The sequence below is a fragment of the Apostichopus japonicus genome, chromosome 15 (assembly GCF_037975245.1).
Source record: "Apostichopus japonicus isolate 1M-3 chromosome 15, ASM3797524v1, whole genome shotgun sequence".
In the NCBI taxonomy this organism is placed as follows: domain Eukaryota; kingdom Metazoa; phylum Echinodermata; class Holothuroidea; order Aspidochirotida; family Stichopodidae; genus Apostichopus; species Apostichopus japonicus.
Window position 1 is genome coordinate 27,077,376 of NC_092575.1, and position 12,638 is coordinate 27,090,013.

The following is a 12,638-nucleotide window of genomic DNA, read 5'->3' on the forward strand; positions in this document are numbered from 1 at the left end:
ATTTCTAAGCAGCTGCTGACTGCATGTTTATCACTGAGATTGTACCAATAGTGTAATTTCCAACCAGTGAACCTGTTTCTCCCTTATCTCACTTGTGCACTTTGTACCTGTATGAATGCCATGAAGTTGCCATTGGCAACTACTCAGCTAATCACAATTTACCTCTAAACATACCAATTGCCTTAAATTGTGTTTGTTTAACTAGGCTAGGTTAGGCCTAGGCACAGCTATTTTGAAAGTGTTACTCATTTACCGTTAGGCCGTAAATGTATAAGACGATATACAATACTATAGAACAACAACCAATCAGACAAAGGCCATTGGACCTGTTGAGATTATGCATGTGTTGTGACAACAATAAGCCAAGAATCGCACAGCACATTGTGTGCTTGAGGCTCTGTATGTCAGGAGTATGAAGAAAATACCACCGCCAGCTGTTGCATATGTGTTTGTGTAAGAATGTATTCTTATGTCATATAAGGTACTTTTGTTAGTCTAGACATTTGTCTTTGCTACAGTCTTGCCATGTTTCCTTATATTTCTTACGTGTTTTAACGTAGCCAACAGCACCGATTGGGTAATTCAACATAGTAGAGGGCAGGCTTTATCAGTAGGACTGAGGTATGCAGCAGATCATATCCTAACAGAAGCATGGAGGGAGGAGGTCATATCAACAGTTTTAAAGAATGCTGCATTTGACAGGGTGAGTATAGCCGACAACTAGCTGTATCCGTCCAGAATTTAGACCACTTTATGGCCACATGTCTCAACCTAAAAGTTAGTCGTCAAATTGTAGTGTTGGTCACAAGCCTGTTGACAGAAAAACAAAAAATGTGCTCCGTAATCAATGTTTCCGAAGAGATCTGATAGTTAACTTCTGCCCTGTCACTCGGTGATTTGTTACTTTGGATGAATATGTGTTTGTGTGTGTGCTGTCGTTTTCTTTACTAACTTTCATTCAATCTGTAATCAGTGACAATATAAGTAACCAGGAAGATTATATTTGGTGACTTTAGACCTTTGAAATTTATGGGTCTCATGCCTAAGTTATGGAATTCACAGTATGGCCCTCCAAGATAAGTTTTGGTATAATCATATGTTAATTGAGCATTAGCTCAAGTGTTGGTAGCTCTGCATTTTATACTCACCCAAGAGTGTTTGTAAAGGTAACACCTGAAGGAATCGTAGAAGATAGTGTAATCTGTACTGTTTGATTTTAGATTTTTAATTTTAGATATTTCATTCCAGTCTGATCACTTTAAACTGTCTAATTGATATGCTTTTTCTAACCAGGTACCTGTATGCATTGCTGGTATCAGGGCAGCTGGATTTCTATTGAAGTACTTCATCCTTGAAGGGGAAGATCCCCCACAACCTCTTGTATCTGCAATTATCAAGGTAAAGGGGGCACTAGAGGAACCATCCCCTCCCTCCTCAACTCTACCACCCTTTCTTATTACCACCTCAAATCTCTTTTACACTGCAAGTAAAAGACTAAGGCACGGTTTTGTGGAATCCCCACGAGGTGTAGGAAGTTGAAGGAGACTTGACCTGCCTGTATTGAATCAGGAATAACATGTTCATGATCACACGGTCACAGATGATGTTAGAGGACCAAGTGAGGCTGAGAATAAAATAACGGAATTATCAGGTCTCATTTTCATGCTCTGGTCGATTGACCTTGAATGGACTACATTTGATTTCCTCATGATTTTTGCTTCAATTTCACCTTTTATACAGTATGCATCAATTTCATTTCTCGTTACCTCAAGAAGTGACCATTAGGTTTTTGATTGTTAATTTCACCAGGATGAGTATATTGTTTTCCTCTTTTAAGAGGCTTTCAAGGAAGTTTTACCCCTGGCACATGTGTGGTTGTTGTTGTTGTTTAAGTATTTGAATTTTTTCAATCTCAATGTATTTTCAATTCATGCAAGTATAACAAAGATATGAAAAAGTGCATGTTAAGCTTCATTGTTCTCACAAATATAAAGTGGTTTCTATTTTAACATTTCTTTTTGAATGAGTTAAATATTTTCAGGGTCAAACCTTAAATTTGTAGTATAAATGGCATTACTTCATGACATTCTTTGCCATTGTAAAATTGTTGTTATTGTATACACCCAAATTATGATAATTTTGTTATTGTTATCATATGTTTCATCTTCCACAGGGTTTAAATAGCAGCTCCAATGAAATCAAAATGGCTGGCGCTCAGATGGTCAATTTTATTGCCATGGAGACCAGTGTCTTACCGCAGTCTTTTATCAACATGTTAGTGGTTGTGCTAGTCTCCAACACAAAGGATAAGAATACTGCAGTTCAAGCAGACAGCGAGTGGGCTTTGGTGTCGCTGCTGAAGATGAGGCAAAACGATAGCAGACTACAGGTGAGGCACAAAGGATGTTTAAGGATTGGGCTTCAAACACGGTAGTGATAGAAAAAAAACGACCCTTTGTAAGCCAACCTAGCTAGGCTGGGCCACAACAGGGCATTAAAAGGTTTCCTGCAAGGTTTTGCTGTCAACTCACTGCAAAACCAATTGTCCCATCATCCTAACACAATACAGCAGGAACATTTCAGATCTCACTGGTAGACTTATCTGATAGTTTCGTGTAATGGTCATCCCCAACATATAATCATCTTGGATTTGTGTGCATAATTTTTTGTCTTCCGTAGCTTAAGTTTTCATCATTTAATATATTCTGGTCTTGTTTACTATGTACACATTTACCTCTTGTGTTTTGTTCCTCTTGCTGCATGACTACATTGTATCTCAAATTTATCTTTATCAGGCCACGTTAAGTTCTCTGGATGCCATTCCTGCAAGTAACCTTACAGAGTCCAACAGAAGGCTACGGAAGGTTGCATCCTTACCCGAGCCAAGGCTTAAAGTAGACGACACAGTTTTAATGTAGGAGGATATTGAAAGACCGTTTCTGATTTTATGATTATCATGTCAGTATCTGCCTGTGGAATATCAGCTAATCTCTGGAATGAAGATATTATTGGCTGCGTATATATGGAACTTACATGGATGTTGTCCATTGGATCCTACAGGTCACGTTTTGAAGTAGGGTGTGAATGATGTAACAAACCATTTTACATATTCATGATATCATCCATTTTCATGATATCATCCATATTCTTGATATTGCAATATCATGTTTTTTTTTTTTTTGCTAATGTTAAATCTTCATGTTTATTCTGATAATTTGAACTTTTGTCTGCATGTACTATTCAATTGGCTACAGAAAAAAAACTAGTTTAAGATTAAGAAATTATGGCTAAGACTGAAAAGACTGAAAAGTGAAGTGAAGTGTTTGCTTTCACCAGGGATATATGTAATGTTGAAGGATATCCACCAGATGGGATATTAGGTAGATTTTAGTTTGAAGGACATCCAGCAAATGGCACTATGGATATGTAGCGAAGATATCCAACAAATAAGATAAAGGAGAGGATTTTCTGGAAGGATATGCATCAAGTGAGACACTCGGGATCAAGTAGTTGAAGGATATCCAGCAAATGAGACACTACCTATATATGTTGTTTGGGAGGATATCCAACCAATGAGATAATAGGAATATATTAGATGATATCCACAAGTAAGGTAGGGGATATGTTAGTTCAAAGGATATCCAACACATGATATAATATGGATGTTAGTTTAAAATACATCCAGCGAATGGGACATTAGGATATGATACTTAACCGGATATCCAACCAGTGAGATAATATGAATATATTAGATGAATATCCACAAGTTAGGTAGGGGATATGTTAGATCAAAGGATATCCAACACATGATATGATATGGATGCTAGTTTAAAATACATCCAGCAAATGGGACATTAGGATATGATACTTAACAGGATATCCAGCCAATGAGATAATAGGAATATATTAGATGAATGAATAATCAAAACTTAGATATGGGATATGTTAGTTTAAAGGATATCCAACACATGATATAATATGGATGTTAGCTTAAGGACATCCAGCAAATTGGATAATAGGACATGATACTTTACAGGATATCCAGCAGGTTGGACAAAAGGGATATGTTGTTTAAGGCAGATTAGTCAACACTTTATTCTTAGCCATCAGATCTTAATAGTTGACAGTCAGGCTTAATAGTTGACATATGACTTCCTTTTGAGAGAGGGAGAGATAGGAGTTTGAGGAGGGGTTGTGGAAATTTCCTACAAACAAGAAAATCTATAAAAATTGGCTGCAAATATCCTCTGTCAGAAGTAACCAAGCCTAAAAGAGGTGGAAGTGAGAGGTGGTGAAAAATGGCTTTACAACATTCTGTTTAAGTGAACACTTTTGTGATAAAAGTAACAAATGCATGAACAATGCTCGGTACCTGAGGGGTGGGTTGGTGGTGACTACTTTGACACGGACTGGGAGATAGATGTGTGTACATTAGCTATGTGCTACTAAGTTGTCCCTTATAAGAGGGTGAATGTATGCAGGTGCGTATCCAGGGGGGGGCGTTGGGGGCGCGCGCCCCCAGGGTAAGGAAAAGAGGAGAGAAAAAAAGAGAAGAAAAAAGGGAAAAGGAGGGGAAAAAAGAAAAGGAGGAGAGGAAGGAAGGGAAAAGAAAAAGAAAAAAGAGAGAAAAAGGAGAAAAGGAGGGAGTAGAAGATAGCCAAGAGACCCAACCCCTTACCCCGAAAACTCCATTTTTGACGTTTCCGTTTTTCCTCTCTCACTAATGTACTTGAACTCGACCGAGTCGTCGGGGAACATAACGCATTTCGGGAAGGGGGCGACCGCCCCCCCCCCCCCGAGCAAATTTTCTTTATGACATCGCTAGTAATTTCAAAATAGACAATGCTTAGATGCAACTTACAAGGCCTGGGAAGTGTCATTTCCAGCGATCTGGGAGGCATTTTCGGCCAAAATTTTTCTTGTACGCTTCGCGCCAACCATGGTGGCGCTTCGCTTAGATAGTTTGCCTACAGGCTTCGCCCTCCCTTGGCAATTACTCGCTACACGCGTGTTCGAATTTGTAAATCAAAGAGCAGATATAACATCATATCAATGACCATTGAAATGCATGTTCCACAATGAACAGCCTCAAAAACTGTCAATGTGTGTAGTCAAAGGCGTAGGAGCCAGATTGGATTTGGGGGCTGTACTGACTTGCCCGAAAAAAAGCCAAAATTTTTCGCGCTAGGCGCGCATTCAACATGTCGATGCCAATATCATATAGGCAAGATCGGTCATTACATTGTATGGCATCGTGTACCGCACGGTCCGTGAAAGTTGCACAGTATACCGCCGGATGCTAATGTAAACAACCAAATGTCTTATGTAGATGGAGAAAAAGCATACAGATCCATTTATGTCATAACTCTCTTTTACAGTAGTAATGTCGGCCAAGCTTAGAACTTTATTTAAATTACCAAGGAGATAATTTTAAGTTATTCATTGCTATTTATTTTTCTTTCAGTAGGTGCCCGAAAAAAAATGGGAAAACAATTGGGGGGGGGGGGCTGCAGCCCCCGCCTCCTACGGGACCTACGCCTATGAGTGAAGTGTTCGGTTTCGATATACCTGATATCGGAAATATCTGCTATTTTTCTGTTCCTACAACGAAGTTTTATAATAGCCGTTATAAGAGGTTTTAATATTTCTACACCAATAAATTAACTGTGTCGGAATTTTAGAAAATTTCCTCACCAACATTCTTCATCATACTTTCCTCTACTCGTTCAATTTTGACCTGTCTGTTAGGGGTTCAAGGAGGTTTTTCTATATTGGTTGTCTATAGATTGAATTTTGTGCAACATTATGGGTATGTTTTGAAGTGATTTTATTCACGAGAAAAGTGAATTTCAAATTCTTAACAAGTAATGGCTTAAAACCTTGAAAAGTGGGGCTTTTGGATATTGTGGGCCGCGACGTAGAATAACCTACAAAAGCAATGATCCATAGGACATGCAATGAGGTCGAACATGATGTGTGACTGGTGACAATCTTCAAAAAGGTTATGGATGGAAAAAAACTTTTGGGAAATACTTGGTTCTCAGGCAAAAGTGTACAGCTGGTTGCTCATTTTCAAGCCCGAGAAGTGCCATTTCCGGTGATCTGGGGGTATCAAAACCAGAAATTTTCTTGTACGCTCCGCGCCAACCGATGGTGGCACTCCGCTTAGATAGTAATTCACGCCCCCCGGGTCAGAAAATCCTGGATACGCGCCTGGTATGCAACTATAATATCCATGTATTTCTCTTGTATATTATTTATAATGGTTTAGAACATATTGCATACTTAACAGATCCTGCATTTTTGGAAAATTAAAAATACACAGTGGCCTCCTACTGACTGTCTTACAGATAATTGTCTCCAGTTTGTTGTTTGTTTGTTTGTTTTCTTGCTCTCTGTTATCTTTCTTTTCTTACCTTTGCTATTGATTGAAAACTAGAGTATGCCAGGTCAGAAACCTAGTTCTGATAAAGTTTGCTATATGGCCTAGCCCTAGTTACAGTGACATTGTGAAGATGATCGAAGGTTTGTGATACCAAGTGTAGTATTATGTGTGACCATTGGCTATGTTTTGCACACTTATTACTGCTGTCCTAGTCTGCTAGTCACGTCGATGATCAGCTGTTCTTCGAGCAAGGAATGCTTCGTCGCTGCTGAATATGCATTACAATGCGTTCTCTCATTGGCTTGTGTAAATCACGAGGCACGACGTTAAAGCATACATGAATGAAATCTGTATTCAGTGCAGCCAGTAAGGACAATTTCCATATTTCATATCATGCTTCAAAGCACTCGTTTATACAGTACAAACAGTTCCTAACCTTTTATCGGTTCATGATACTGACACTAGACGATTGCTCTCAACCGGGACATGACAGTACATATTAAGTTGTTCCACCTGGGTGTTCAGCTGATAAATTTCCTGATACTTTCGATCATTTATTTCTTTATAAATGCAACGTTTTTGGCATAGTTAGCATAGTGAAACCTAAACTTTCATGGTTCGTCAGATCAGTAGCTTTGTGTATTCCTTTCTTCACCATAAGGACAAATCACTTTAATTTAACCCTGTGATTTTTTTTATATATTACCCACGTTTGCCTGAATCGCTCATGTGATATGTGAAGTTACTGTCAGGTGGCCCTTTATACCTACTTTTGATATAGAACCGGCCAACGAAACAACCCATAAAGGCCTATTGTAGTATTATGACATGCCCCGCTCCTCCGACATGTAATATTATGTCGGGACTCGCGATAGAAAGGTACTGGGGTTATCTTGATGCCGTATTTTATGCTTCTTTAGGAGACGTCTCGAACGAAAGATAGAAGAAAACAATGAGTTCTCAGAAAAACAAGTTGACAAGATAGGATTTGATAAGTGATTCGGTATAATTTCTTCTCTGTCGATTCTCTTCTCTAATTAAATAAAATAACAATGATTTAACTCCGTCAATTACGCAATTCGAAGGGGTGATGAAATGGTGACGAACTGAAGAACTTGCGGGCGCATGCCGCCTTTTATACCTTACTCTACCGAAAATCCCTCTGCGCATAATCAGAAGGCAGCGAATAACCTACTCATCCTGTATTAGCTTACGATATAAAAATCACTAGAAAGCACTGATTTGCCCTGATTGGTTGGGAGTTTGGAAGTCCACCCCTTTCTTATGGAAACTTCCATACCACGTGAGAAGAACCTCGAATGTTCTACAGACACAATGGAATCTATTTTTGGGAAAAGGCCCTGTAACAAGATTCAATAAGATAGTTAAAACTTCTCGTGGGAAAAACTGATTCCTTGACCTAGATAAATATATAAGGGGCCTGTAAGGTGTCTCGATGGAGTTTTTCGGTAACATCAAAGAGGCAGTATTACTTTTTCATAACACTATGATGCTCTACTATACAACAGTAAAGTTATAGTTTTGATTTTTCACGAAAATTTCCTAACAATATGAATAATAATTTATGTCGATATAACTGGAAGGTCTGATATGCTATCCGCACAACAGCAAAAATGAGGGTGTTCCTGTCTACACTGAAGAGCACGAACACCCGAACAGACGAAACTTTGTCATCGACTGCTAGTAGCTGCAACTTTCGCTCGAAACAGACGCATTGAACATTATTGGCCCCAAGTGCTGTTTCTGAGGGGCCATCGTGATGGTTTGTCCATTGAAAATGAGCACGAATCGCACAGGAATATATGAAATTTCCAGCCCCTTATTAAGCCGGTTAGTATATCAGATGATGTATTGAGAAGTCACTTGGAAACGGGCAGAAAAACAGCTACCAGAAACAACTCAGAATGATTTACTAGACTATGTTTTGGAATACATCCGCGGGAATATTCTAGCGGAATTGAATGCACAAGAGGCTGGGCCATTCTAATGGTCTCATTGCAGGTGAAGTTACGGACACATCCAGTTGGGAGTAGCTTGGTGTGATTATCCGCTATAGTAAAGATGATGTACCAATCGAAAGAACTACTTGAGTTCCTTAAGTGTGAAGAAATACTGGGAGAAAACATTGCTGATAATATTCTCGATTGCGTATCAACAAAATGCAATGCGCAAAACCTTCGATGGAGCCGGGAATGTGGAATGGAAGCAAAAGGGCGCAGCTAAAATGTTTCAGGACAAGTCGAACAATAACAGGGCACCCTTTATAAATTGTAGTTCGCATGAACTCAACCGTGCATTGTCGCAAGCTTCGAAAGTAATTGAAATTGTTAACATGGTTCGTTTGATGCAGTCTTTGGGTGTTTTCTTCAAGTTTAGCCCGAAAGGCCAGCGTAAACTTGAAAACGCTGTCACTAAAATGGCAGGCGAGGGTTGCGGAAGCCTGAAGATGAAACCACTGTGTGAGAATAGATGGGTTGAAAGGCATACAGCCTTTGCCGATTTGAAGGATCTTTGCTGACTTGTACTCAAATGCCTCTCTTCAATTCAGGTAAACAGAAAGCGAACACGGCATACCAAGACTGTGGCCGAAGCAGCGGGATTACATACACAGCTGATATCTTCAACTTTCATAATATGTTTCGCCGTTTGCGGTTACATATATGGGTACAACAAGAGCTTGGCGCCTCAGCTGCCGGGGACGGCAGTGGACATTATCCGTGCCTATGACTACGCTGGCCTTCTGAAGAACGAGCGTGAAGACATCAGGGCAAAATTCGAAGAGAAATTTGAGAGATTGTTTCGGCAGTGCGAGGAGATGGCCGTGGAGTCTGATAACGCCAAAACCGAATATTCACCCCATTCATTGACAGTCTCATCACTGAAATGTGTGATCGGTTTGTGGGAAGGCCACGTGACTCATTAAAGACTCTCTACCTCCTGTCGAAGAATCTCGACGTGGATCTCTCTAAGAGCCAGAACATTCTACTGAATAAAAAGGGCGCCTAGGTGCATGCCGTACGCTCCCTCATTCAAACAAGAACTGCGTTTGTTGCGCGGGTTTTGGTCTACTGAAGAGGTTAACATAACACGATATAGACAACCTTGAAAGAAGAACCTTGAAAAATCTCACAAGTGACCAAGCTGACAATTGTTTTCCGAATACCACGACAGGTCTAAGCACTTTATTTACAATTGCCTCTACAAGCGCGAGTGTTGAACGAGCCAACTCCATCTTGATGTTCATCAAATGTCATCATCGGTCAACCATGGGTGAAGATCGAAGGAACGCACTCCTACTTTTGTACATCCATAGGATGTGCGTCTTGACTATGGTAAAAACATTGACATATTTGCCACATGCTACACCGGACGGATTTTGCTAAAGAATCCAGTTACTGATGATGCATGACGTATTTGTTGTTTGAACTCATGGGCATCATTAACTATAAGTTCATACCATCTGATTATCTGGGTGATCTGATGATCTGACTATGATGATGCCTGGCGTATGTGTTGTTTAATATCACAGTGAGCATCATTAACTATAAATTCATACAATCTGATTATCTGGTTAGTAGTACAATGATGAGTAGTCGATACCCTAATATTATTTATGGTATCTTTTGTGTACTTAATCCACATCCTAATCTTATCGTATCATTATGATTTTAAAGAATACCTTTCTCTGTGTACTATTAGTCTTGACTTCCAGATGCCAGAAAATTGCATCTAAGATTGATTTATTTTAAAATCCATGGATAAGAATCCCCAGATCCCGCACACTCAGTAGTGTTTGTTTTTCCTATCTTGTCACGGCATTTGGTGTCATTTGTAGCGAATGAGCTGTTTATAACAAAAAATCGGACCCGATAACTAAATTTGTATGCAAGATTCGCGCGCAATGCCCTCTTGTTTCTATCTCCATGTTTTTATTATTCGTCGTCATATGCGTCGAATATGCCGTTTATATAACTCAAACAAAGCCAATGCAATTATTCGCGCGCACTATATGTTTTTCTTTTTCTTGCAATGATATGCCACTTATATGCCGAACTTCGGACATGGCAACCCTCTTAAAATATGTGCGCGCACAATCATGGGATTTTCGGTTATCAACTTAGTTTTTTTACACTGGTAAATGCTTATACTTGAAATTTTCCAGATCTTGGGCATTTTGACAGATACATGATCATAATTACTGGCTAGCCTATTCCAAAATTGCAGAGTGATCACATTGCATAATGATGCACGATTCCATAAAATAAAATAAAAACATTATTTTTGTGCTTATCTTGATTGCCAGATGCCAGGAAATCTCATCTAACAGTGTTTCATCTCAAAATCCGCAATATAAACGAAGAAATGATGACAAAAACCATCACAGATTAACCAGACAACCAAGCTGTCAACTACGATTCACGCTTGTTTCTAACGTGACAGAGAATACACAGAGTCATGGACACTGATTGGTCGAATTGAACAACATATTAACGTTTGTGTAACCTCGCTGCTAGATGACGAGATTTTACGAAAGTTAACACCAAAGGCCTAGTGCCCTATTAATCTAAAGAATGTACATGTCTAGTCTATATCCTTTGCACAAATGTAACTCTCCGGCCTATTAAAAAAATACTTGGTCGATTTCATGGCCCTGGTTGGTCATCATCCAAAACACGTTATATGCCACACACTTACACGGCCAACCATATACGTACAATAATAACGTTACAAGTGCCTATGCTGCAAGCGCTGAATTAGTACAGTTAACGCCGAATCGTTGCGGATGAATACGGTTCACATTCGTTGCCTCCAACTTTTCTGCAAGATGTTGTTAACTCAAATGCGTCCAAATGTTACCGGTCTTGTTCAATTTCAAAATAACGAATCAAAGTAGAGAAATTTACGTATTGTTTTGAAGAAGTATGCTACTCATGGAGATCTATTTTCTGTACGTGTGTAGAATTAACTGTTCGCCGCCACAATTCTTTGCAAATCAGAGTCTGGATATTTTTCTGCGTAGCCAACCTGTGAATTTGAGATTGCTTTGAAGAGTGTATGTTCAGCTGGCATTCACCAGCCAGCCATGTAGATGATAAAGGGGCCTTGTAATCCCAATATTGTGATATTGAGTCTTATGTTGTCGGCGGAGGTCATAGTCGTTTGAGTTCACCAGGGGTCAAACTGTGGAAACCATTGTTTACACAATATTTCAACAAGAACAGATGTCATATTTAGTATGTTGATGTAACACATTTAGCACAAGAAGCCAGTTGTTGAGGTCAATGGTCAATTCAGGACAGCCTGTGTCATTGTGAATTTATTGTTTGTCACGTCACACTGCTTTTCCCAGTATTACTCAGATCAAAATTACATCTTATGATCACCATTTTATCTTTGTAACCATAACTTTGAAACAGCTTTGAACAATGAAAGGATCTAATTGAAATGGAGTTGTATTGTGAGAATTACCGTAAACACTCAGTCTCTATATCAGTTGCAAAGTCACTATCGTTTATGCCAAAGAATCTACCTTATGACGAATATCAGCAACCAATCAAAGCATTAGCTTCACTTCATTTGCTTTAAACAAGAAGATATTCATTGTATGTGTGGCTTAATGAGTAAGACTGCATTGACTCCTTACAGACGTGCCATTTTTGGACACTCAAAGAGTAAACTTCAAAAATAAGAGATCTGCCAAGCAAGATGATATACCAAATTGGAATTGGTCTCAAGTCCGAGTGCAGAAAAATGAATTCGAGTACTATAAACGTGTATCTTATACATTTCTTTGTGGGTATACTGTACGAGTGGGATCTACACTAAATACGTGTTTGTTGCTACTTTGTTCAGTTCAGTGGAGTTGTTATTGTTTGTTGTGTAGAGCAATCAATCTTGTAAAGCTTTATACAACAGACACAGCCCTTCCCTTGATTCATTAATTAACGGTAAACTATGGTGCTTTTAGCACCATAGTTTGCACCATGGTGCTAACTAGGTGTTTTTTTTTTTTTAAGTCATGTGATGCAACTTACCAGGTAGAAATAATTTAAAACAACAACACTGTGACACAACCAATTTTAGCATATTGTTAGTAACAGACGATGAAGCCACAAATGAAAGTATGAGTGGATGTATAAGAATTCAAAATCATAACAATTTTGGAAGCTAGGAAAGTTTTAAAGAAAATTATTACACATCTCTAAAAGAGTAATGGCGTTCCGTTATAACA

General features: G+C 39.0%; 1 protein-coding gene across 1 annotated transcript in view; it reads left to right on the top strand.

The window, feature by feature from the left end:
* LOC139981248 (stalled ribosome sensor GCN1-like) overlaps positions 1–6,354 on the top strand; it is a 50,654-nt gene extending 44,300 nt beyond the window's left edge. Inside the window, exons 48-51 of the mRNA XM_071993475.1 lie at positions 561–703; positions 1,294–1,398; positions 2,174–2,389; positions 2,796–6,354. Coding sequence (XP_071849576.1) covers positions 561–703; positions 1,294–1,398; positions 2,174–2,389; positions 2,796–2,918 — 587 coding nt within the window. The 3' untranslated portion in view covers positions 2,919–6,354. The remainder of the gene's footprint in view (positions 1–560; positions 704–1,293; positions 1,399–2,173; positions 2,390–2,795) is intronic.
* Positions 6,355–12,638: the final 6,284 nt, after the last annotated feature.